Source organism: Papaver somniferum, unplaced genomic scaffold, assembly GCF_003573695.1.
Source record: "Papaver somniferum cultivar HN1 unplaced genomic scaffold, ASM357369v1 unplaced-scaffold_76, whole genome shotgun sequence".
In the NCBI taxonomy this organism is placed as follows: Eukaryota; Viridiplantae; Streptophyta; class Magnoliopsida; order Ranunculales; family Papaveraceae; genus Papaver; species Papaver somniferum.
Window position 1 is genome coordinate 1,757,276 of NW_020650526.1, and position 27,897 is coordinate 1,785,172.

At 37.1% G+C, this 27,897-nt stretch overlaps 3 protein-coding genes and 1 pseudogene across 3 annotated transcripts; 3 read left to right on the forward strand and 1 right to left on the reverse strand.

Moving 5' to 3' along the window:
- Window positions 1-241: 241 nt before the first annotated feature.
- Window positions 242-4,700, forward strand: LOC113344308 (cation/H(+) antiporter 15-like). The gene is made up of 3 exons (XM_026588313.1): window positions 242-603; window positions 677-1,726; window positions 1,827-4,700. The coding sequence occupies exons 1-3, from the start codon at window positions 394-396 to the stop codon at window positions 1,884-1,886; spliced, it is 1,320 nt and encodes a 439-aa protein (XP_026444098.1). The 5' UTR covers window positions 242-393; the 3' UTR covers window positions 1,887-4,700.
- LOC113344367 (cation/H(+) antiporter 15-like) lies at window positions 2,304-3,002 on the forward strand. Its single transcript, XM_026588359.1, has one exon. It carries the CDS (start codon window positions 2,304-2,306, stop codon window positions 3,000-3,002), a length of 699 nt encoding a protein of 232 aa, XP_026444144.1.
- LOC113344309 lies at window positions 3,194-4,270 on the reverse strand (annotated as a pseudogene).
- An 8,939-nt stretch (window positions 4,701-13,639) lies between the features above and the next one.
- LOC113344368 lies at window positions 13,640-14,850 on the forward strand. Its single transcript, XM_026588360.1, has 2 exons — window positions 13,640-14,714; window positions 14,822-14,850. Exons 1-2 carry the CDS (start codon window positions 13,640-13,642, stop codon window positions 14,848-14,850), a joined length of 1,104 nt encoding a protein of 367 aa, XP_026444145.1.
- Window positions 14,851-27,897: the final 13,047 nt, after the last annotated feature.

A 27,897-nucleotide genomic window follows, 5' to 3' on the forward strand; every position in this document is an offset into this window, starting at 1 on the left:
ATGTTTTTATTTCATTTGTCTAATTCTGGTCTTTAAATAAATTATGATTTACACGGGTGAGTATCCTGACCCAACAGATTTACTGCCACTAAAAGTGGAGGTAGAAGTTTCTCTAAAAGATAAACCAGATGAAATTGTTCAGGTGCCACCAAAAATGCCCACTATTTTTGGAGTTGCCAGGCTGAATATCATCCACTACTTTTGATAATAGTCAAAAATAATCAATGGATTCATTCGACCTTATTTTGCTTCCAATTTTCTTTCCCTCATTTGGTCTGCAATTCCTCCATTGAAAACTCAGAAGACGAAAAACAGAAGGAAAACATCTGTTTTCTTTCCCTTTTGCTTCTTTTCTCCTCTTCTGGTGCCTTAGGGGTATACGGGGAGAGAGGCATGGCGCAAAATCCCCAGAACCATCGTGTATGTACAATTCCAGGCAAAGTCAGCTCACGAGGGTTATTTTATAAACATTTATCTAATTTTTCTAGTTTTGCTCCTCTACCAAGTATTTGCTTGCAAATTACAATGCTTTCTCTTGCACCTCATCTAGTGCACATCATATTGTCACGGTTCCATCAACCCTTACTTGTTTCTCAAATCCTGGTACGCTTATTGTGCTTAAATTATTTTCTCGAGTGCATATATTTTTATTGTTATTGACTATTTGCTCATACAGATATATGATATGTATAGGGAGGTGTACTTGCTAGTCCATGGATTCTTGGCTATCCGTTTTAAAATGAAAGACGGCAGGCCTATGGGGATTACGCATTTCGTATTCGCTCCAGAAGGATTTCAAGCACTAGACATGCTTGCTCAATTCAGTTCCATGTTTTTTATGTTTAAAGTTGGAGTTCAAATGGATCCCAAAATATTAAAGAGAGCTAGGTGGCGAACGTATATCATCGGGTTTTGTTGTATCCTCTGCTCTTATATATCCGGAGTTCTACTTTCACATAGATTCAAAAATTATCGTGTACCTGGAATAGAAGGGTTTCCCACCTCTACGAGAATTATAAATCTATTCCGCATGATTTCTGTCCCTGTTATCGCTTATGTACTCAATGATCTCACCATTCTTAACTCTGAACTAGGTAATTTAGCAGTTCAAATTGCAATGGTTGCTGATTTTCTTCATATGAGTGAAAAATTTACGACCTTATATCTCCATGTAACCGCGGATGGAAACCCAAGACAGGCACTAACTGTTGCGTCACTCTTATTGGGGACGTTGATATATATATATTTTATTGTGCGGCCGGCAGGGATATGGATTGTAAAGAATACACCCGAAGGAAGACCAGTGAATGATATTTACATTTCCTTATTAATGATTTCAGTTCCACTGTGTGGTCTAGCTAGTGAATATTGTGGATTGAATGGTACAGTTGGGGCTTTTTTTCTTGGTTTGGCTATACCTGATGGTCCACCTTTAGGATCTGCTCTAGTTGACAAGCTACGCATTGTTTCTGTATTCTTCATGCCTCTTCATATGGGTATCATCGGATATAGGACGGACATTCATAAAGTTCAGTTTTCGTATCTATGGCGGGTTTTACTGGTCATCCTCAGTTGTATCCTTGGAAAGATTATCGGGCTTTTCCTCCCAGCTGTGCTTCTTGGAGTGTCTGCGCGAGATAGTTTGCTGCTTGGAATCATTATGAACTTTAAAGGCATTGTCGAGGTTTCCATACTTAGCACCTGGCTAGATTTAAAATATCAAAGAGTGCGTCTTCATACACCAAGATTTTTTTAGTTATTGCAGAACAGCATCTCAACTTGAACACTTAATTAACATGTTTTGTTTTTCTTTTTTTATTCTGCAGGATATTGTAATTGCTTCAGATACAATAATGGTTCTCACACTTGTAGTGCTAGTCACGTAGCAAGCAGTTATTACACCCGACGTGAAATACCTCTACGACCCTTCATCGAAATACTTAACCTACAAAGGAAGGTCAATCTTGCAGTCGAACCAAAACATATCAGATTTTCGTGAACTTGCATGTGTTCACAGCCAAGATGATATTCCAGGCATTATCAGACTCCTTGAAGCCACTAACCCTACCAAACTCCACCCCCTCACCGTGTACGTCCTCCATCTCATTGAACTCGTGGGTCGTTCTACTCCTCTCTTTATTGCCCACCCATTGCGTAAACGTGCTTCAACATCAAACCCTACTAAATCGGAAAGGATAGTCAATGTTTTCCAACAATTCCAAAACCGATACCAGAACCTTGTTACGGTTCATCCCTTATCTACCATCTCTCCGTATGCTTCAATGCACAACGATATATGCACTATGTCAGTTGACAAGAAGACTGCTCTCACAATCTTCCCATTCTGCAGGCAAGATGATCTTGCAAGACCAGATATTTCTAATCGTTCTATCGAAACCCTTCTTAAAAATCTGTTGCGAAGCTCCCCATGCTCAGTCGGGATCTTAGTTAATTGTAATAATTACCAAGGACACTCTGCTCGCTTCCAAGGACAGGCAACTGGCTTCTTGCCTGACAGGCCTTACCGTGTGATAGTATTCTTTTTTGGTGGCCCGGATGATCGTGAAGCATTGGCTTTTGCGATGAACATGATTCGTAATCCATCAGTCTTCGTTACTCTTGTTAGGTTTCGTGGTCCTGCAAGTTTACCATCCGACGGAGTTATCGACTATTACAATTATGTTGAGAGACATGAGTTTCTTGATGATGAATTGGTAGATAATTTTAGGCTTAACGTTAACGCAATGTATGACGCAACTTTGATATATAAAGAAGTAGAGGTGAAAGATTGTGGGGAAACAATTTGGGCAATCCGGTCACTTTACGTAGATTATGATCTAATGGTCGTAGGAAGGCTACAAATCACTGATTCAAATATAATCCCAGGATTAGCAATTGACTGGGATGACTGTGAAGAGCTAGGAGCTAGCGGAAACACAGTAACATCTCTTGATTTTGGCGCAGAGAGCTCAATCTTAATAATTCACCAAAGCGTTAGTTAATCATGGCAAAAAAATGGTACACGCTTAATGATCTCCAATTTTCAGACTCATGTACACCTTATTACACGACATGCTACATATCCTACTTACGCCATGAGAAGAGTAGCCTAGCTACAGATCAGTTACATGAGTTCCATGTTATGGATGTGCATGTGCAGATTAACTATATCAGAATACTTAAAGAGCGCCACTTAATCTTCCTCAGAACTTCCCTCGCTACTATATTCACTGCTGCTATCACCCTGGTCGATATCAAGTTGTACAAACGGAACTTGTCTTGGATCGAGACTCTGAACCGGCAATGAATGTGGTTGTTGCACCTCAACTTTACCCCGAACAAGATCATCCAATGCGGGCAATGGAACAGGATTCCCTAGTTTCAGTGCATCTGGTCGCATTACTGGAAAATCGGTTGGCAGCTCCACTGGCATCATCCCAGGGCGCCCACCTGATGGAACTGTAAGCTTTGGTGGCACTAAACCTTCAGCCGCTGCTAAATCGACAAGCTTATTCTTCTCATTTATTTGGATCTTAGGTAATCCAATATCAAGATCAGCGAAATTATACAATTGCGATGCACGCATTTGTTCTTTTTGTGGGGCAGGAGGAAGAGCTCCTCTAAGCGGAGCTTGCCCCGCCCCAAATTCAGGTGGTGCGAATGTTGTGTGACTAATATTATGAGCATATGATAATGTATCATTCAGTTTCAATGAAGTGGGAATACAAGACATTTCAGTATCATCAGAATTGCGATGACCTTCGGTTTTCGATCTTTTAGGTCGATGATAATCAGAGTAATTATCAACTAAAAGATCAAGAACATGTTCAGCTTCTTTAAGTTTTTTCGCGAACGCAAGAATTGCAGCATCCTTTGTTTTAATCTCTAAAGTAATTTTCGTTTAGCTTCCTGAAGATGAAGAATTTCTTGAAGCTCAGCAAGTGATTCAAAGAGTTGTGAATAGAGAGGTGATTTCCTTAGGAGAAGTAGGAGAAGTTTCAAGTGGAGGTAGGGTTAGGGTTTGAGAAGCTAAGAAAGTGGGAAGTGAACCACGAAAAGACGTGAACCATGATGCTCGATCTGGGGAAACTTCAAAGAGTTTAGAAGCAAGAGAAGCCATTTGGAGAAGAAGAGATTGAGCTCTAGATAGAGGTGATTGTAGAGAAAGTAACGATGTTGAAGAAGTTGTTGTTATTGCAGGTAAATTGATTCTTAATGGTGAATTAGGGTTTGTTAACCCTAATCTGGCCGGAGATTGATTTTGTAACATTTTTTTTCTTCGTTCTTTGAGTTGCTAAAGGAGATGGTGCGAAAACAAATTGATTACCGGAATCTGGTTATGCTCAGATCATCTCACGCTCATAGAACTTGTTCGAAGATTTCTCTGATTGCATGGTGTCTAATCTTCTGAAGCTCGTTTTCAGTTATGTTCGTGCATGAGACGAAGTCTGGCAACTGCAAATATAGAATGTACTAATTTGGAGAAGAGAGAAGCTATTGTGTGGAATAAAAACGTTTAGGAATCTATTCATAGAATTTAGATATTTATCCTCAACTAATAGGGTCTCTCCTAAAGTAGGCAGCATCTATGTAATAAATTTCCGGTTAAATTGGGCCTGGTCGAGCCGCCCAAACCAAATTAAAACGGACGTGTTTGAGCTTATAAAAATTTCAAATTTCAAGCCGGGGAGTTAATTTGATGCCCAAAGCCCTTTTATTTTTTAATTTTTCATTCTTTCTGTCTTTTTTTCTTGTACAAGCAGGGCAAGGCGGGCAGGGCAAGCTGCTATCTCGATGTGGAATTTATTTACTTTTTGAATTTGAAATGTTTTATATTACGATAAAAATTTTATTATCACCTTATGAAAATAATTGATTAGTTTACAAAAAATACCATCTAAAAAAATAACCACTATATTGAAAGGAAAAAGGAGTATAAATTAATGACGAATACATGAAAAAACAAAACAAAATAAAAATTAATGATACATACAATAAGCCCAGTAAATTGGACAAACCGGGCCAAAACTGGAGTAACAGAAAAAAAAAAAAAAATTAACCGCATCGGAAATAAATGGCTGACAGACATTCCTTTATTGTTAGAGACAAAGGACGAGCATGAAATTGAATAAATTGGCCTTTTGGAAACCGAGAAACCTATTTGGAAAAATGATCTGCAGACAAATTTATTTCTCTAAACCCATGCCTGAACTGTATAGAACGAATCATAGGATAGACGCGACTCCATCTGACTTGAAAAAACCAAGGAAATCTCTCGTTACTAATTATAATCATTGACATAAAATCAGATTGCATAAGGAGATTCAAAAAGCCATTATGTACAGACCATCCGACTGCTTTGATAATTGTAATGATTTCAGCAACATAGTTTGTTGCAAAACCCATACCAATAGATTCAACATAAATGATCTCTGCAAAGAAAATTTTTGCCATGTATCGTTCGGATTATCTCTCGAGGTCTCATCACAGCAGGAGGTAATCCAAAAAACCAATCTACAATGCTAGAATGATTCAGTTTTTTACGCTGAATTCTAAAGAGATTGAGAATATATCTCCCATTATTGGACGTGTATATACAATGTGTGACAGCAGTGGCACCACAACCAGGTGCAGGTCACTGCAGTCATAACAACGAGTCCTGTGCAGTCATTGTTGTTGTATCTAGTTGTAACTTAACTCTATTCTCGTCATAATTTGTTTAGATTAGGAATGATTCTTTCAACTATTCTTTGTACTTGTTGATAGGATCCGGAAATACCTATATGTAATAACCGCAATCGCACGGTGTCTAACTAGTAGATAGAGACAAGTACGGGTCGAACCCACAGGGAGCGGTGGAAATACTGATAATCAATATATCTAATCCGGAACAAAAAGAATATTTTTGGATTTTTTGAATTGAAATGAAATAACAAAATTAAGTAAACTAATAAAATGAATCCAAAGGAAAAGTCGGTAACCATGGTTTCATGATATCCACTACTATTTATGTTTAATTACTGAAATGAAACGTAATTATGAATATGTGTTTATCTTTCGTTCTATTGACATCACCTATTATAAGGATAGTATCGCAAATGTCACCAGTATACTAAAAGCATAGCACATCAAAAGATTAAACCCAAGCATGCACTATCAAATTATATTAGCGAGAAAATCATACGAAACTAACATATTGATTCACAAATTGTATCTGGCTCTTCTAAGTATAACCCATCAAAGGATTCAACCCAAGCATGGACTATCAAATAACGAGACCAAAACTATTTGTAAAACTATCCAATTACGCACAAAGGTTTATAACACCGGTAACCCAACAACTCATATTTCCATCAATCAATAAACAATATTCAAGAACTGAACTATTCAAATCATAATGGTTTTTGCTCAATTATTCAAATCAAATAGCCTAATACCCCAAGTAGTTTCCACCATAAACCCTAGTTACATAAAAATTTAGCAAGACATGAATTTGGATTTCTCAAAACCCATTAAAATGAATTAAAAGAGAAAAACAAATTAAACCGTTATTGCCGTCAGCAATCGATCCTCTTCTTCTTCCCTTGTTTCGTCTTCTCAAGCTCTCTGGCCGTCGCCTTGCGGCTCTCTTTCCAGTAGCCGATTTCTCCTCCCTCTGCTCTATGTCTTATCTCTTCTATGTATCTCTTTTGCGAACTTACGAGGAAGCAAAAATAAGACCTAGACAATAATTCCTAAGCCCAATCGATTCGGTCCATTACCAGCTTCCGAACTCAGACCCATTACCAAGATCCGACCACTTGACGTCACCTCCTATTGCAACTGGCTCTATTCTTCGTTCTTTCCCCAGCACTACTTATACTGACCAGTTCTCAAGAACATAAACCGGGACACACTTCTTTTCATTCTCTGAACCTCTCGGCTATCATTGGCAGCTCAAAACTTTCTCCATTTTCTTTTATCAAACTCGAGCACATCACCATCCCCCATTCAACTTCAGCTCCTTCTCAGACTCAACACCTCCATTCACGAGTCCGGCGACTCCAAATTTTCCATCCCAGGCTCAACTGCCTTCTTGAACCCATCGTTCTCAGCCATCATGCGATACTCTCTCTGTTGCAGGTACCCAGTAAACACTACCAGCTTGGACCTCCTCGTTGCTGCAAAGAACACTAGCTAGGACCATCTTCAGTCCCAACTCCGGCCAAAGAACTTGATTAATTCAGCCACGAATATCCAGTTCGTCTCCAGTGTCTGCATCTCAGCAAATACACCTCCATTCTCGTTCAAAACCCACACTTTCTGAACTCCGAACAACACCAACCTTGACTTGTAAACCTTGTCAGTCTCATCCACACAACTTCTCCCTTGATGTTCATCCATCAACGCCAGTAGCTCCATTCTCGATCAACTCCCTATACATCCATCCTTACTAACACCAGGTTTTGTCAAACCTCATTGCAGGCACGAGAGAATACTGCACTGCCTTCATCTATATCAACCATCACCAATGTTAAAGATACCGGGTAATTTGTGATAATCTTAGATTATCCAATCAGGAGACGATGATAAACTCCAATGGGCTTGTCTCCATGTATAGGCCCAGTTTAGAAAAATCTAGTAAGGTTTCAGTCTAGTGAGGCTTTTGATCAGTCAGACAAGTTCTAGAATTATCTAGGCTAGCCCGTACAAGGAAGTAGCTAGACTAGTCAGTCAATATCTAGAGAATTCTTTCTCTAGTAATTTCTTTCTTACTTAGTAAAGTAGCACGTGTATTTTGACAGTTCTAGAGTAAACTAGAATTGTGTTGGTCGGTCACTCACTAGGCCTATAAATAGGCATTCCATGGTTTCATTTTGTATCCATCAAAAAATCCAAAATCAAAGTGAGTGAAGTAAGAAAGCTAGAGTGAGAGTTAAGAGTGAGTGCTAAACATCAAGAGCCAAAGTGCTTTTGTAAATTAGGTGAGCCAAAGTGCTACACTAAAACTTCTTGTAATATTTCATTTCCAAATTAATATAAGCCTCACTTATCATTCAATTAACCAACCTCTCTTCCTAAATTCATTTCCATAAACCCATCACATTTCCGCATTGCGCCAACAAATTTGGTATCAGAGCAAACCTAACCCAGTAATCCTAAAACTCTACCCATGGCAATTAACCAAAGTATTCAAGGTTTCAATTATGCCCAAAGTCTAATTCCAATTTTTGATGGTGAGAGTTATGATTATTGGAGTTTACAAATGAAAACATTATTCATTTCACAAGACTTATGGGATTTTGTAGAAGATGGTTATAAGGTACCCGAGTCGGCAGAAGCTCTATCGTCATGGACGGATGCAGAGAAAAAGGAGTACAAAGAAAACAAGAAGAAGGATGCTAAAGCACTACTATTTCTACAACAAGGGGTAAGAAAAACTATTTTTCCTCGAATTTCGGTGGCGAAAACTTCGAAGGAGGCCTGGAATATTCTCAAAGTAGCATTCCAAGGATCAGAAAAGGTAATCTCCATTAAACTACAAAACTTATGGCGAGACTTTGATAATCTACTTATGAAAGAAAATCAAACTATCCAGAATTTCTTTTCAAGAGTTACTGGTATAGTAAATCAAATTAGTAGTTATGGAGATACCATAGAAAATAAAAGAGTTGTAGAAAAGATTTTAAGGAGCTTACCATTCAAATTCGATCACATCGTCGCTGCCATTGAAGAGTCCAAAAATTTATCGACTCTCTCGGTACACGAATTAATGGGTTCACTCGAGGCGCATGAGAAAAAGGATAAATAGGTTCGCGGAGCAACCATTGGAGCAGTCATTTCAATCAAAAATAAATTTCAGTGAGAAGAAAAATACAGAAGCCAGAAAAGAAAGCTCCAGAGGGGGATCGTCATCCAACTCGCAGTACGAGAAAGGGTCGACGTCAACTCAAGGACCCAGAAATTTCTACCGCGGACGTGGAAGAGGAAAAGGAGGTTATAGAAACAACAACCAAAGGTACGGAAAAAATTACTCCTCAAATCTCCGATGCAGTGTTTGCAAAAAGTTTGGCCATGCAACTGAAAATTGCAAGTACAAGTGCACCAAATGTGATAACTTAAATCACATGGAAAAAGATTGTTGGCTTAAAAATAATGAAGCCAACTATTCCGAGAAAAATGATTCTCAAAATCAAGTATTTTATTCCTGCCTCACCTCGCAACAAGAAGCGCAAGGTATATGGTATGTCGACAGCGGATGCAGCAGCCATATGACAGGAAACAAAGAATATTTCGTAAAATTGGAGGAGCAAGAGATTCCACCGGTCAAGCTCGGAGATGGAAAGTTCCAGAATGTTGAAGGAAGAGGAGTCATATACGTACGTACAAGGTCAGGTAAAACTCGATACATATCTGATGTTCTTTATGTTCCTGGCCTAGCTCAAAATTTATTAAGTGTTGGACAACTTATAAGAAAGGGGTACTCACTACATTTCGAAGACGGAGAATGCACAATTTATGATAAAATTAACAAGCAATTGGTTGCAAAAGTAAAAATGTCAGGAAATTTTGTCTTTCCCTTATCTATGCCATCAATTAAAAATTGTGCAATGAGTACCAACCATATTGACGAAGGAAAGCTATGGCATTTGAGATACGGGCATCTCAACTACAGATCCTTAAAGGTTCTGAAATCAAAAGGCATGGTAATTGGTCTTCCCAATATCGACGGTGGAGATAAAGTATGTGAAGGTTGGATTCTTGGGAAGTTTCACAGACTTCCATTTACCAAGACATCGTGGAGAGCAAGAAGGCCCCTCGAATTTGTTGGCGCTGAAATCTGCGGTCCGACAAGAACAACTTCACTCAACAACAGAAGATATTTTCTCTTATTCGTGGACGATTATACAGGGATGATGTGGGTGTACATTCTCGAGCAAAAGTCCGAGGCATTCACTAAATTCCTAGAATTCAAGGCGCTGGCAGAGAAGCAAAGTGGCCATCAATTGAAAGTCTTCCGTACAGACCGTGGTGGAGAATTTACTTCAAAATAGTTTATCAACTACTGCAAAGAAAATGGAATTAAAAAGGAGCTCACTGTCCGATACACTCCACAACAAAACGGTGTCGCGGAAAGGAATAATCGTACGATCGTGGAAATGGCTCGCAGTATGCTAAAAGCAAGGAAGCTACCCAACACCTACTGGGCGGAAGAAGTCAACAAAGAAGTCTACATCCTTAATCGCTCTCCAACAAAAGCGGTTCACAACAAAACTCCATACGAGGCGTGGCATAAGAAAAAGCTCGAGGTAACTTCTTTCAGAATTTTTGGTTGCGTAGCATACTCACATATTCCATCCCAATATAGAGAAAAATTCGATGAAAAAGGAGAAAAGTTAATATTCATCGGATACAGCGAAGAGTCTAAAGCCTATAGACTTTTAAAGCCAGAAACAAAGGAACTGGTGATTTCAAGAGATGTTATCTTCGATGAATTCAAAGCTTGAGATTGGAATGATGAACCAGACAACCACGAGTTACCACTACTCAATGAAGATGAGCCAGATAAGCCACGCCAGGAAGAAAGTACTCCACCAGCAAGCCCGAGATCTCCTAGTCCAACACGACAAAGTCCAAGTTCATCAGAATCAAGTGCAAGTGCCCCACCAAGAAAGGTGCGTTCCCTAAGAGATATATATGATATATCTAATTGTGCATTTATAGCACTAGAGCCTCAAAAATATGAGGAAGCGGCGAAGGAAGAAAAATGGAGATATGCTATGGATGAAGAAATGCGAGTAATCGATAAAAATAAGACATGGGAGCTTGTTAATCAGCCAATTGACAAAGAAATAATTGGTCTGAAATGGGTCTACAAGACAAAATACAACGAAGATGGTTCGATTCAGAAGCACAAGGCAAGGCTAGTTGCAAAAGGATATTCACAGCAACCAGGAATCGACTACAACGAAACATTCGCCCCAGTCGCTCGCATGGAAACAATCCGGATGGTGTTAGCTTTGGCAGCTCAAATAAAAATGAAAGTCTACCAATTGGACGTAAAGTCGGCGTTCCTAAACGGAGAACTTGAAGAAGAGGTTTATGTCGAACAACCTCAAGGATATGTCCGAAAAGGAAACGAAAAAATGGTTTATCGTCTCCGCAAAGCACTTTATGGTCTGAAGCAAGCACCGCGTGCATGGAACAACAAAATCGACAAGTACTTCCGAGATAATGTATTCGAGAAAAGTCCAAGTGAGCCATCCCTCTACATAAGAAAACAAGGTACGGATTTCCTAATCGTCTGTCTCTACGTTGATGATTTAATTTACGCCAGCACAAAACAAGAAATGGCAGAAAAATTTAAGAAGGAGATGATGAAAGAATATGAGATGACAGACTTAGGACTTATGCGATATTTTCTTGGGATTCAAGTAAAACAATCTCCAGGAGAAATATTCATTTCCCAAGAAAAATATGCAGATGACTTGCTGAAAAGGTTCAACATGATGGATTGCAAACCAATTGCAACTCCAATGGGTACCAATGAGAAATTGGCCAAAAATGATGGAGCGACTAAAGTCGACCCGACCTTATTCAGAAGTCTAGTCGGCTCACTGATCTACTTAACAAATACAAGGCCAGACATCGTCAATGCAACCAGCATTGTTTCTCGGTTTATGAGCGAACCAAGCAAGTTACACTATGCCGCCGCAAAGAGAATTCTCCGATATATCAAGGGAACAAAGAATTTTGGCATCAAGTATACAAGAGAAAAAGATAATGATTTAATTGGCTTCACAGATAGCGATTGGGAAGGTTCTATTGAATACCGAAAGAGCACATCAGGCTATGTTTTCTGTATGGGAACAAAAGTTATCTCTTGGAGTTCTAAAAAACAAAGTACGGTGGCACTATCGTCAGCCGAAGCAGAGTACATAGCATCAACAAGTGCAGCATGTGAAGCAGTATGGTTGAGAAGAATAATGACCGACCTACAACAAAGGCAACATCAGCCGACCACTATCTACTGTGACAATATGTCTACAATCGCAATGACAAAAAATCCAGTCTTCCATGGACGAACGAAGCACATAGATCTACGACACCACTTCATCAGAGAGCTGGTAGAAAACAAGGAAATCGAGCTTCAATTCTGTCCAACACAAGAACAAAATGCTGATATTTTCACGAAAGCAGTCACGGTAGAAAAATTCAATCACTTTAGAGAAAAGCTTAACATCACAAATTAATAGGGGGTGTTAAAGATACTGGGTAATTTGTGATAATCTTAGATTATCCAATCAGTAGACGATGATAAACTCCAATGGGCTTGTCTCCATGTATAGGACCAGTCTAGAAAAATCTAGTAAGGCTTCAGTCTAGTGAGGCTTTTGATCAGTCAGACAAGTTCTAGAATTATCTAGGCTAGCCCGTACAAGGAAGTAGCTAGACTAGTCAGTCAATATCTAGAGAATTCTTTCTCTAGTAATTTCTTTCTTACTTAGTAAAGTAGCACGTGTATTTTGACAGTTCTAGAGTAAACTAGAATTGTGTTGGTCGGTCACTTACTAGGCCTATAAATAGGCATTCCATGGTTTCATTTTGTATCCATCAAAAAATCCAAAATCAAACTGAGTGAAGTAAGAAAGCTAGAGTGAGAGTTAAGAGTGAGTGCTAAACATCAAGAGCCAAAGTGCTTTTGTAAATTAGGTGAGCCAAAGTGCTACACTAAAACTTCTTGTAATATTTCATTTCCAAATTAATATAAGTCTCACTTATCATTCAATTAACCAAACTCTCTTCCTAAATTCATTTCCATAAACCCATCACATTTCCGCATTGCGCCAACAACCAACTGCATCCATCTCAACACCCAATGTGTTCACAGCCACAACAATAGCACCTTCATAGCTTACTAGCATCAGCAATGAAACTCCATTCATGCAAACACGATTTGCATACTGCCACAACACTGGGATATGTCATATCCATCTCCAGAACCCAGCCTTCTAAATCTTGTAACAAACTGAGCATCACTTCTTATCCTTCCGCGAGTAGTGTCCATCAGCAAATGGGTTATATTCTCATGCAATTTATCCCCAACTTGAATGGCAGCACCAACTTATCTCTGACACTCCATCCAGTTTGTCGACTGAGATCAAACCATCCATACCCAACACCTTCAAAAGCTCCAGCCACATGATTTGATATAACGAATACAGGTGCTCCTTCAATAACTTCCCTGATGCAGTAGAATTACAAGCCAGTGGGACACAGTTGTAAGCATGACAATTGAGCTGGTTTCTCCTGATGATTTGGATGATTTGCTCATATTTGTCGCAAACGCCAATTAACATCTATTTATTCTTCTCTGACCGGAGTTCACTTGTACTTTCTACAAAAGTACTAAAATAGTATTGTTAGATAAAATATTGAATCCTAGCTAATATAAATATGGGTACAAAATGTAGCACTTACGTGCTTATCACTTGTATCCATATAAATACCTAATAAAAAGATACATTCGACACTATTGTGTGACTATTCCACATATAAATCTAGAAATCTAAGATGGTATCCTTGTAGTTCCTAGGAACCCTAATTTCAAATCTTCCGCTTCATCTCTGTTTCTTATCTTTTATCTAGATTTTTCACCATGCCTGAATCAGATCAATCCTCCCCAAACTCTCCAGTTCACAACTCAAACCAAACCAATAACAACAACTCCCGCATCCTTGATCCCTATGTTATACACCCTAGTGATAATCCATCTATTATTCTGTTCTCTCCATTGCTTCAAGTTGATAACTATGGTGCCTGGGTTCGAGGAATTACCAAAGCGTTGAATGCCAAAGGAAAGCTGGGATTTGTTGATGGCTCCTTACCACCCCCAGAAGATGATCTCACGCATCGCTGCTGGAAACGTTGTGATGACCTAGTGGGAAGCAGGATTTTAAATTATGTCCATCCAGACATCCGTGAAAGCTGTCTCTATACAGCTTCTTCTCATGCTATATGGAAGGACTTACAGGTACGGTTTTGTGTATCTAATGATCCAATTCTATTTCTTTTGAAATCAGCAATTGCTTCCATCAAGCATGAATCTATGCCTGTTTCACTCTACTATACAAAGATTAGAACCCTTTGGGATCAGTATGATTCTCTGGTCGCTTCTATGGAAGCTTGTATTTGTGGTGCTGGAAAACACATGTTGGAAAGGCTGGAAAGAGATCGTGCCATGGAGTTTTTGCAGGGACTCCATGATAGGTTCTCCAATCTTCGCAGCCAAATATTGACTACGGATCCCTTCCCTACTGCTCTGCGCATCTTCAACCTGGTTCAACAGGAAGAAGAACAACAACACATAACTGTTGCTCCCTTTCCAACTGTTGAAGCTGCTGCTCTCAACTCCAATCGACACTTTCCATCAACCTCTCGTGCTCCGGTAAGCCAGAACAAACGCCGGCGCCTACACTGCGATTACTGCAACAAACACGACCATGTTCGAGACAAATGCTACCGCCTGCATGGTTTTCCTACCACCAACAGTTCTCAGCCTCCAGACAACAATAATCTGCAAATCACTGCTGCTGGTACAGCCGTTCCAGCTGATACATCTGCCATTCAGCAAGCTTTCCCAACATTGTCTGCTGATCAATATGCTCGTCTTCTAGCTTTGATCGACCCTGCACCAGAATCTGCACAGGTTGAACCACGTGCCAACTTTGCAGGTATGACTCTATCCACGTCTTTTGTTGATCCATGGTTCGTAGACAGTGGTGCAACACATCATATCTGTAACTCTTTGCACTATTTTACATCATATATGCCTGTTCAGTCTTTGATTCAAATGCAATTACCGGATAGTTCATTCTCCGTTGTTAAACATATTGGCGAAGTTTTTTTCTCGTCCACACTTAAAACTTTCGAATGTGCACCACATTCCTAATTTCAAGTTCAATCTTATTTTTGTAAGTCAGTTGACTCGCCAAACCAATTGTGTCGCTTATTCTTTCGACAATGTTTGTTTCTTTCAGGACCGTGTCGCGAGACAAGTGATTGGTCAGGCTGATTTCATCTCTCCAGCTTATATCATCTCCAAGTTCATCCACAACAGTCAGTCAAGCTTAGAGTCTTCTGTAATAAAGCATCTGCCGATGTTTGGCATTGCCGGCTAGGTCATCCTAGCTTAGAACGTTTTAAATTTCTATGTCTTACGTTTGATTATATTAAGTCCAGTTCTTCTCATTTTTGTGATGTTTGTCCTTTGGCTAAACAAAGTCGTTTATCGTTTAATAAAATTTCATTATCTTCAACACGTTGTTTTGAACTCATTCACTGCGATATATGGGGTCCCTTTGTGACACCATCACTTACTGGTGCAAAGTATTTTCTCATACTGGTGCAAAGTATTTTCTCACCATAGTCGATGATTTTTCCCGCTGTACATGGGTTTATCTCATGCACACCAAAAGTGAAACCTTTAAATTTCTCCAGTATTTTTTTAATTTTGTTATCACTCAATATTCTAACAAAATTGATCACATATCTACTGGTACTCAAATTCCTTTTTCTTTCTACCTTGCAAAGACTACAGTGTGATAATGGCTCGGAATTTCTATCCCGAGAAATGCAAACATGGTTTAAAGACCGTGGTATTCATCATCAACGGAGTTGTGTTTCCACTCCTCAACAGAATGGTGTTGTCGAACGCAAATACCGGCATCTACTTAGTGTCGCACGAGGTCTTCGTTTTCAATCCCATTTACCCATCACTTATTAGGGTGAATGTTTACTCACGACATGTTATCTAATTAACAAAATGCCTACTCCTGTTTTGCACCATAAAACTCCACATGAAGTTCTCCTTGGTATTGTACCTAATTACCGTCATCTTCGTATTTTTGGATGTTTGTGTTATGCTCGGAACACAAAGATCACCTCTAAATTTGATCCACAAGCTAAGCCTGGTGTCTTTTTAGGATATCCCTATAATCACAAAGGCTATATAATTTTAGATCTTGCCACGAAGACCACTTTTGTGTCTCGAGATGTTGTCTTTCATGAGTATTTGTTCTCTTTCAAAGATGCTAAGTTGACATCTGATGCTATAATTTCACCCTCTATAGAACCTGATGTTTTCTATGAGGACTACACGTCTGTAGTTCCAACACTTCCTGTGTTGAATGCGCCATCCACTATCATTTCACCTGCTTTGCATCGTGATGATTCTACTTCATTCACTCAACCTACAGGTGATACTAATACTTGTACAGGGACTGAATCTACTCTCGTTTCCAACTCTCCGGCCACTACTACTTATGTAGTGATTTCTAATCCTACTATTTCTGCCGAAGACATTTTTTTACGAAGATCGACTAGGGAACATCATCGCCCTTCTCATTTGAAAGATTACATTGGTTCTGTTAACAAAGGTACGTCTAATTCACTCTTTCCTCTTACCAATTACATTTCTTTTGATAAATTCACTCCGCAACATCGTGTTTTTCTCTCTTTGGTTATTGCTAATGATGAACCGTGCACGTTTACGGAAGCTATTTTAAATTCCAGAGTGGCGTGATGCCATAGTTAGAGAACATACTGCTCTACAAGATAATGATACTTTTACTATGACTACTCTTTTCCCTGGGAAAACTGTCATTGGATGTAAATGGGTATTCAAGATTAAATATAAGCGGAATAGTGAAATTGAACGTCATAAGTCACGTCTGGTTGCCAAAGGATACACACAACAGGAAGGTATTGATTATCATGATACTTTTGCTCATGTTGCTAAATTAGCTACTGTTCGTGTTTTGTTATCTATTGCTTCCATTTTCAATTGGACTCTTCATCAACTTGATGTCAACAATGCCTTTTTACAAGGCGATCTTAATGAATATATCTACATGAAACTTCCTCCAGGATTTCAGAAAAGGGAGATACTCGTGTTTATAAACTCAATAAATCTCTTTATGGCCTTAAGCAAGCCTCTCGTCAATGGTTTGCTAAATTTTCTACGGCCTTACTTGAGGAAGGTTTTATACAGTCTCGTGTTGATTATTCTCTTTTCTTCTTTCATTCAGGCACAGTTTCTATTTATGTTTTGGTTTATGTCGACGATATTATTATTATAGGTACTAATGACTTGGCTATTCAAGAGACGAAACATAAAATGGAATCCAAATTCTCGCTCAAAAATCTTGGGCGTTTGCAATATTTCTGGGTATTGAAGTTTCTCGTTCTCCTAAAGGTATTTTTCTTGGACAACGTAAATATATTCTAGACATTGTTCAGGATTCTGGTATTTTAGGAGCTAAAATTGCTACATCCCCTATGGAACTCGCCCTGATATCACTTATTTTGTCAATTATTTAAGTCAATTTTTATGCAACAACCTTGTTCTGGTCACTTGGATGCTTCTTATCGTGTGGTTCTCTATCTCAAAGGAACCGTTAGTCATGGAATTTTTCTCTCTGCAACTAGCTCACTTTCTCTTGCTGGTTACACTGATTCGGATTGGGCTGGTTGCCCAACTACTCATCGTTCAACGACAGGATATTTCACAATGTTGGGAAATAGCCCTATCTCTTGGAAATCCAAGAAACAACCAACTATTTCATTATCTTCTGCTGAGGCAGAATATCGAGCTCTCGCCAGGGTAGCTTCTGAGTTACAATGGTTACATTATTTATTCACTGATCTTCGTGTTAAAATTCTGAATCCCATTCCAGTCTATTGTGACAATCAGGCTGTTATTAACATCTCTGAAAATCCAATTTTTCACGAACGAACTAAACATATTGAAATTGATTGTTATTTTTTTCGCGAAAAACTATTATCCGGTCTTATCAAGCCAACTCATATTCCATCTGCAACTCAATTGGCTGATCTCTTCACCAAACCACTTTGGGTGAATAACTTCAGACGTCTTGTCAGCAAGTTGGGCGTTCGACCTCATAATCCTCCCGCTCCAACTTGAGGGGATATTGGACGTGTATATACAATGTGCCACAGCAGTGGCACCACAACCAGGTGCAGGTCACTGCAGTCATAACAACGAGCAAGTCTTCAGCAAAGTCCGAGTCTCGTGCAGTCATTGTTGTTGTATCTAGTTGTAACTTACCTCTATTCTCGTCAAAGTTGTTTAGATTAGGAATGATTCTTTCAACTATTCTATGTACTTGTATCCATATAAATACCTAATGAAAAGATACAGTCGACAATATTGTGTGACTATTCCACATATAAATCTAGAAATCTAAGACCCATGCGTAGTATTTCACATATTACCAGTTAATCTAATACTACCTTCATGAGTTAGCTGAATAACTCTTTTCTTGATGTTGTCAGAAGATGGAGTGACAGCTTCAAAGATCAATTGTTCATTGCATACCATATTTTTACAATCAAAATGAAGGAATCAATAATCCAAGCTTGTTTGCTGATAAGACTCTTTCTCTTATTGAGAACCACCAAGTCAGAGAATGAATGAGGATTAACACAAACAAAAATACTTCCCATCCAATTCCAATATTGCAAGCTGAAAGAGCAATTCCAAAGAACATGGTCAAGATCATATGCACACATCAAAAACAACATCTCGAAACCATATTTTAGCCTGTAGCCTGCATATTCTCATCAGTAGCACATATATGTCTGTATAATTTCCATATATTACTACTGTATATGGATGGATGGATCCAAGTTTTCCAGAGAAGTTTATAAAAACTGGAATTGTTGTTATTAAGTCTTACTTTGTTATAAGCATCCATAGTTTTACATCTCCAAAAGGTTACTACTCCAAATTCTCTTATCTCTATTCCTTGCAATAATTAGGAGATCGTCAATATCAATTATATATCAGCAGAGAGCTATAAATCAACCAATTGTTGTGTTAAATAAATTCTTGAACTTTCATTTCCATATTAAAATTCTATCAAAATATGATATCTTCCCACTTCTTCAAGAGAGTTTAACTAACAAGCCACCTATCATACCAAACAAAAATGGAGTCATCTTTTCGTACAATCCATCTTGTATCCTCGTCAAGTGAGTTCAAAATCCATTTGATTCCAGTCTAGCTAGATAGATGATTTATAAAATGAGAAATCCATCTTCTATGAGCATTTTGATATGTGGATTTGAAGAACTTAGCTCATTCACATTCATTGTGAAGAATTCTCCATCACAGTCTCATCAGCAAAGCGTTGTCGGTATCTTCAAGCTTCCTTGTACCTAAACCTCCTTCAGATAAAGGAGTGCATACAATATCCCAACCCAGAGGGACCATTTTCCTCTTTTCAAAATCTCCATACCAGACAAAATTCCTCCTAATCTTCTCACGTTCGTCAATGGTTTTTGGTTTCGTCCATTTATAAAGTGACATATTATAGACTGGTATGCTTGAAAGAACAAACTTTATTAGCAACTAATATATTTTGTAAATATAACCATACTTTTCTATAAGAGTCAACCTTGAAAAGAGATGAGTCTTCCTTTCCAAGCAGTTAATGAGTTTTGTAAATATTCTATAAAAGAATTAACAATATTATTTGTCAGGAAATGATGGCAAGTCCATTCGAATAACTCTGTAATAACTGCACAAAAATACTTTTATAATTAATAAAATATTATTCTAAATATTTTAGAAAGACTGATTTTAAATAAAAATAAATATATTCCATTTTTCTTTGATATACAATTATAAAACCATAGCAGATTTAGAAATTACTAAAAGATTTTAGTAATGAATTTTGAACGGGCAAATGGGACAGGCGTAAATAAAAGGCTTTGGAGCGAAAACCAAGATGGGAAACAAATTTAATTTAAAGAAAAAGCCAAAGACCGACATCGCTCAATAAACTGATACATGCCAGACCATGGGATCCATGAGGTGCTTTGGGTACCCATGGGTATATCGGATTCGGGTAAAACGGACTAAACCAGGTCGGGTCTGAGCTTCGATGACAATATTCATACCAGGGAAACACTAATCAAGTCGTGGTGAACAATACACCGCTAAATCCCAGTGAATTAGTAATTTAAGATGCGCAAAACAACATCGAAGACGAACTGTCTGCACGTGCCATAGTCAGAGATCATATCGTACAACGAGTACCCGTGCCAAGACCGGAAGTGACTCCTGATTGACGGCGTGGTCCCAACTAAACAAATCCTACAGGCTTCCCTGAGAAGACTTTCCACTATGAACAATCTGTATAAGACATGTAAAGGGTTATTTAACTTTTAGTATCATACAAATAACCAATACCTGGCTTTGATACCTAACACTTGAAATATTAAGGGATGGTATCTGGATCCGTCATTCACCGTCAAAGATTAGGTTTGACCTGACTTATAATTTCAATTTTATTAATTATTATTCGATTTTCAATATTTTCTTCCCTAACTGGTGTATCCGATTCTTTTTTAGTACCGATTCTTATTAAATTAACCTCCGCCTCCTACTTCCTCGTCGTCTCTCTCCTTCTTGCTCAGCTCTCTTCCTCATCTCTGAACTTTGTACCTTAATCTCCTGTAAAGAAAATTGATCAGCTAAGATATTAAAAAATCCCCAAATCTCGCTGCCAGACCAGTCTGGTTCCTAGAATCTCATCTTCTATTGTTTTTCTATTCGTTCTCTCTATACTGTTTTTTCTCAAACCCTAATAGAATCTCCAAACTTCAATCCCTAAATTTCAGTCCTTACAACATCAAGAACAATTGAGGAAGAAAAGATAACAAAAAAGCAACAATTGATGTAAAGTGTTCATTAACGACAAAGTTTTGTGTTTCGTCTTGGTTTGATAACTTCTCCGGCTATTTAATCCAATTCTTTATGCGACCAGAAGAGGAGTGTTCCTCTTGTTATTGAACAACATAAGCAGAAAAAACAGAGAAGGGGTATAACGAAGTTTCCATGGAACGGCGGTTCTGCTCAATTTAGGAAAAGTGAAAATGAAAAGACGAGGGTACCCAAATACACCACAATCTTTTATTTATCCACCTATAAGTCCTATACCGAAAGTGATTGTATATGGACTAAGTCGAGACAATACAACAAATCGGTTCACACTTCGTGTGATCGTCTATGGATACGAGATCGAGACAATACGACAACAAGATAACTTTTGTGATTAACTATGGATACAAGATCGGGACAATACAACAACGAAATATGATACTTGATATAGGTTCGGACTTTACCAAACTCTATATGCGAAGTTAAAGTTTGTATAATTTACTTTAAATTATATAAACAAATACAATCGCGGAAAATAAATGTAAATCACACAACAATATTTTGTTAACGAGGAAAACTGCAAATGCAGAAAAACCCCGGGACCTAGTCCAGACTTGAATACTCTCAGAATTAAGATGTTATACAAAATCTACAGTAACTTCGTACAGTTGAGATCAGGAAACTACCCCTCTTTCACTTAGTTTCCTTAGTATCCATGCGCTTCTGACATCAATGAGTGCGGGCACTGGAAAAATTCCTTTGGATTGTATTCCAGACAGTAAAGGAACAACAAATCTGTATGGTAACAACTCTTTTGATTCTTTCAAGATGAAGATTTCTTTAAGTCATACGCAAAGGCTCTTCCGTTTAATCTAATAAACTTCTTTGTATGGTTATATTAATCTATCCAATAACTACCAAAGTAGTCAAGTTTAGATTCGAACTCAATCAAAATAAATCTCAAAGAAATATATTGAGAATGCCGATCTCACACAACTAATCAATCGAATAAATCCGATTCTAGTTGGATCCAACCCGATCAAGGTTTTTGCACCCAAAAATATGATAAATAATAATAAATCTTCTCCGTCTTCAAATCTTCTTTAATCTTCAATAAATTCCTGCACAACACCACTTGAATCCCTTGTGATCAATCACACACAAAACAGAGTTTGTTAACAATAAATTATCAAAAAATGTCTTTAAATCTACAAACAGTTCTAAAGATCCCATCGACACTTCAATCTAGTTTGAGTGAATCTTATATCAGAAGAGAAGATTCTCAAGAATAAACAAACTAGGTATAATCAAAGTTTCACCAACCGTGAGTCAATCAAATCAATCGAAAACTAATAAAATTGCAATTATCTAGTTTCCCACCAACGGTACTCGTAGATCTCTTGATCCCACAGAAGTCTTTAAACGAGCGGTCGTAAGAGATTTCACCTAATTAGGATACTTTTCCTCTCCGAATAGACATCTCCACCAGAAACAAAAAGAATGAAGTTTGCCTAGCTCTTAGGATGGTTTGTTATAATGCAAACTTAGGTATTTATAGACCAAGGATGTTTGGACACCAAGGAATTTCCAAAACCGAAAATATTCTCAAGATACGCATTAAATATCAAAATTTGGTTTTCCTAATTCCAATAAATGCTTATCCAAAATTCCGGAAATCTCTCAATAGAAAATCTCCAATTAGTAAATGCACATCACTAATTTTTATTCTCTAGAGATATGCATTTAATTGCTGGTAACTAAAGCATATAAAACCAAAAAACCTTAATTAAAAGATACTCAATTTATTTTGGCGCGGGATCTCCTTGAGTACTAAGGAATATCTTTTAACAATAAAAGATAAGAGTTAATGTACGTGTTCAATGTATGTTGACATGTTTTCACTGTAAATCCTTATTTATATTTACATGGATTTACATTCTTGGAACCGGTTATACCACACTTCCAAACAAGTTTAGAATTAGTTCGCCTGTATTCCAAGATTACTGTGTGATTGATCAAATATCAAATCACATAATGAGTTCAATCGGTTCTACGAATCACTAGGCTCGGTTATACCTTAATATGGAAATACTTATGATTGGTCACACAAGTTACCAGGACAGGTTACATCAGTTACCAGGATCGGTTACATTAATTACCATGACCGATTACCATATTCTCATGGTATTGCTTGTGATCGGTCATACCAGTTACCAGGATCGGTTACACCAATTACCAGGACTGGTTACCAATTACAAGGATCGATTACACAAAAGTCTGTAATCGATCACACCAATTACTAGGATCGTTCACACCAATTACAAACATCGATCATACCATCTCATGGTGATTATTTAGGATCGGTTACACTAATTAATAAAAACTAGTCATACCAAATCATAATTCAGGCATTGCGATTGGTTTTACCAAGATACCTAACAAACTTACGATCGGTTCTACCATCTCACAGATATGGTAATCCAAAGATTTGCAATGAATAGCCATACCAATAAGCCTAATAATTTTCCTTTCAATTCGTAAAACAAGTTCATGAATGTACTTCCTTTAAACAAATGCAAAACATTGTTTCCTAGGATGAAATCTTCACCATAACCCATTCACATAATCATAACAGTATACATAAGATTATGTCGATGTCATATTTACGAAGTTCAAAAGATAAGCGTTATACTTCCTAGTCTAATTCCCTAATACTATGATCATACATATATGACCATGTAACATCACTAGAGTATTATACAATATGTACAGTATATACAACTTCGCAGTTATGTTTTCAATATAGCACGACTTGAAAGATACGTTACGAATAAAACAGTTCAAGTCAATATTACTAACCTCAGGAGGAAGGATGATGCTGTCCTTGTAGTTCGCTTTTTCTTCACTTTCTTCAGGTCTTCGGAGTAATACTTGTATGTCTCAAGCGACCTAAACGAAGTTGACTCTAGTATATAATCAAGCGACTTTAGATGAGTTTTGACACACTAAAATATGACAACTAATGCTTGGTGAGTTCAACCGATCTATACTCTAACAGAAAATAAAGGAGAAGAAAGTTGGCTGCTTTCATTACCAGATGTGCTTGATCATGACCGATGTGATGAATATTGATTTGAAGTGTGGTTCAATGGGTTTTTAAATCTGTTAGAAGGCATGGGTCGTGAGTGAAATTGAGTTTTCAAAACATGAATTCAGTTGAGTTAGTGTTGATTGCTCTCGGTGATTAATTGAGTGGGGCTTTGGTCGCCGATTCCATCAAGTATAATTATGTTTTGTTTTACCAACTCATTTATATGTGATTGATTTAAAATTTCTCTAGATGAACCCACACCAATTCTTACACTTTGTATGGAATTTGGTGATTGAATTTTAACTATAACACATCATCATGTGGTTTGTAAATGCAAGATTTAGAAATTAGGATCATAATTTTTTGCTGGTTAGGTGTAAATAATAATAAATTTATGGGTATAATTGTAAAATCCTAAAATTTATTATAAAATATGAATTAATATGTAGTGAAACATGGACTTTGACGGTCAACCATTGGTCCAGATACCAACGATTAATATTTTAAATATTGGATACCAAAGTTAGGAATTGAATATTTACTGGGTACCAAACGTTAAATAGTCCTAAGATAAACTCTAGACTTAATCAATCAATTTTATACAAGCATTGCAACAGTTGTAAAGAATCCGCATACCATTTATTTCTACATTGTTTGGAGGTATTTAGAATTTTAGAGTACTTCATTAATGAAGCCAACATACACTTTCTGTGCCAATTGTTGTTTTGGATTTTCTTTCAAGGTGGAAATGCTCTAATATTCCTGAAACACGTAAGCAGCTTTGGCGAAGGCTTCTAGCGGCTGTAATGTTGGGTGTGTGGAAGGGAAAAAATGTTCTTCTCTTTTCGAACAAGGTCTTCAAAGTTCAGGATATCATTAAATATATTAAAATTAATGTTTTTCATGTTTCAAATGCATGGACACTTTTATAGTTATTACGGGATGGAACTAATTTTTTTGTTGTACTATTAAATATTAATATTAAAAATAATATTTAAAATAGGATAAAGAGTACTACATTAACTAGCTGGAAGTCTAACAAGGTAAGCTCCAATAACATACTACTACATTAATTGAAAAGGTTGTTATGTTTGCCTACCAACGAGCCTCATGGGTAACCTAATATTAAAACTAATATTAATTTTAATTTTAATATTTAAAATTAATATCAAAACTAATGTAATATTCTTTTGGAGTTATTTTAGCTCTTGTTGTATGTAGGGGTTGGTGTCTTCTTCCTGCCTTTTAACGGTGGTTGTTTATGGAGTATTGTTCTCCTTTCTTCACAAAGTTTCTAGCTTTACCAATTAAAAGGAAAGACAATACTAATTCTACTCTACTTATACCCGACGCATTTTAGTAATAAAATGGTATTAAGATCTTGTTTAAATTTTCTTGATATCTTGTCTCAAGTAATTCTTGGGAGAGGAAATGTCAAAAAATAAGGTATTGGTCCTACAAACAATATATTAGAGAGAATCTAGTCCAATTGGCCTAGTCAATTATCTGTTTGGTCATATTTGGTAATATAAATTATAGTTTGGTCCTAAAAATTATAGTTTGGTCCTAGGGTGATGTCATGGATGATGAAAATGTCATCTTGTAGTGGCAGAAATACCCTTTTGGATAAGGACCATATATATAGTCAAAAAGTAAGAGAAAAAGAATCATTCTCAGATTTACTTTCTCTCTCCTATATTTTCAGATCTAGAATTTCTTTCTCCCTTTTTCTTTTTTATTTTCTTCCTGCTAGTGATGAAGAAGATGAAGATAATGATGAACGATTCTCTCTTCTCTCTATTTTTTTCTCTGCCAGTGATGAAGAAGATAAACGATGAACGATGATGATGATGAATACGATGAAGTTTTGCGTTTTTTTTTTTTGATGTTTTGCTTCTGTTTTGATGATGAAGACGGTGAGGTTGAAGATTCTGCTGCTATTTATGATGATGATGAACCTTTATGATCTTACATGCTTAGGTAAGTTTCGGATCTACAAAAGAAGATGAAGATGACGGAGTTCATTTCTGGAATGAACTCTGGTTTGTGATGAAGATTTTGATGTTTTCCCGTCTGTTGTTGCTGCTGATGATGGAGAGGATGAAAATGATGAAGATGAGTTGTTGTTGCTGATGAAGAAGATGAAGATGGCGGAGTTCATTTCAGGAATGAACTCTGGTTTGTGATGAAGATTTTGATGTTTTTCTTGATGAAGATAGATTTATGTTTTTCTTCATCGCTGCTGCTCCAATTGTTGAAGATGATGAATTTGATGAAGTTCATTCTTCAAATGAACTCTGTTTTCTTTTGAAGATGATGATGAAAACAATGAAGATGATGAAGACGACGATAGATTTACGTTGAAGATGACGATGAAGACGATAGATCTTGATTTTTTGATGTTTGCTGCTCAAGTTGAAGATCTTGAATTTGATGTTGTTGTTGATGATGAAGAAGAAGAAAACGATGAAGACGATTCCATGGATCTGTTGCTGCTGCTGTTTGAAGACAACGAAGATGATGCTACTGCAGTTCATTTCTACGAATGAGCTCTGATTTTTATGGATTTTTTTTGTGTGTGTTCATGTAAAGAATGAACTCTTTTTTTTTTAGGTTTTTATATGGAGTTCATTCTGGAATGAACTCTGTTTTTTTAGGTGATTATACGGAGTTCATTTATGGAATGAACTCTGTTTTTTTAGGTGATTATATGGAGTTCATTTCTGGGAATGAACTCTGGTTTTTTAGGTTTTTTTTTATGGAGTTCATTTCTGGAATGAACTCTGATTTTTTTATATTTTATATGGAGTTCATTTCTAGAATGAACTCTGTTTTCTTAGGTTTTTATATGGAGTTCATTCCTGGAATGAACTCTGGTTTTTTTATGTTTTATATGGAGTTCATTTCTGGAAAGAACTCCGTTTTCTTAGGTTTTTATATGGAGTTCATTTCTGGAATGAACTCTGGTTTTCTTAGGTTTTTATATGGAGTTCATTTCTGGAATGAACTCTGGTTTTTAGGTGATTTCGGAAAAAATAAGTATAAATTAACAGGAGTTCATTTTGACGAATGAACTGCTACAAAAAATAAGTAGAAATTAACCCGAAAGGGTACTTTTGTCCATTTAATATTTTTAAATAATTATGGACCAAACAGTAAAGGTGTTTGACCAAAGGGCTAAACTGACATGGGCCCACCTAAAAAAGGACCAAACGATTATTTTCCCAAAAATAAGACGGGCATCCCTGGATCTGGTGGGCCCTCATGGTTATGAGAATGATGCAACTGAAAGACCCTTAAAAAAGTTCATTATTAAAATTCCTTGTAATTGATGTTCTTATTTGTATTAGGGTTTTGATTATTTATTTTTTTTTGATGTTTTTATTATTCTTGTAAGTGACCATATAATACCGATTTTAATTTAAATAAATTGAAATATGTTGATTGTCCCAAAAAAAAAAAAAAAAAAAAAAGAAATTTCTTATTGCCTTCCCAAAAGGAAAGGCGGTGCCGGTAGGAGGGGTATGTACGTTAGTTTAGAGTCTTCTTTTAAAGTCGGTCTGAGTAGACCACAGCAATCGTTCGATTCAACAACCATCGACGGACCAGATTAAGCACCGATAATTCCACCGATAAAATGTTAACATCCTATGTCTTTTCATTTTCTCGATAAAAAACACTTTGGTTTTTCCTCCTCCTATCTCATTCATTTCATTGAACTTCCAAAGACAAAACCAGTCACTGAACATAATCTCTTTACCCTTACTTTTGTTTTCAAGAAGAAATTTCTCAGCGTTCATTCCTGCTGCTGATGCTGGTACTTTCTCTCACAAGCATATTCTACTTTGCCACAGTATGTATTTTTATTTATGTTTTGGAGAATCATGCATGTGGGTTTTTTAGGTTTTAATTGATGTTCCTTTTGTTGTTGATATTGAAGATTTAGAACTGAAAACTTGAAAAAAAATGTGTAGGTTTCTTTAGAATTTGAGGATAACTTTGTATGCATTTTTTTGTTTGTTTTATTTAAATTCATTTGTGGAATTTGATATGTTGCATGTTTGTTTCAATTGTAGTG

What these genes read in the sequence shown, in the direction of transcription:
- LOC113344308 (XM_026588313.1), top strand. Translation starts at nt 394, where the DNA reads ATGGCGCAAAATCCCCAGAACCATCGTGTATGTACAATTCCAGGCAAA. An exon ending in TACTTGTTTCTCAAATCCTG is followed by an intron (nt 604 to 676) that starts GTACGCTTATTG and finishes TTGCTCATACAG; the next exon opens with ATATATGATATGTATAGGGA. An exon ending in TAGATTTAAAATATCAAAGA is followed by an intron (nt 1,727 to 1,826) that starts GTGCGTCTTCAT and finishes TTTATTCTGCAG; the next exon opens with GATATTGTAATTGCTTCAGA.
- LOC113344367 (XM_026588359.1), top strand. Translation starts at nt 2,304, where the DNA reads ATGTCAGTTGACAAGAAGACTGCTCTCACAATCTTCCCATTCTGCAGG.
- LOC113344368 (XM_026588360.1), top strand. Translation starts at nt 13,640, where the DNA reads ATGCCTGAATCAGATCAATCCTCCCCAAACTCTCCAGTTCACAACTCA. An exon ending in ACCACGTGCCAACTTTGCAG is followed by an intron (nt 14,715 to 14,821) that starts GTATGACTCTAT and finishes ATGCCTGTTCAG; the next exon opens with TCTTTGATTCAAATGCAATT.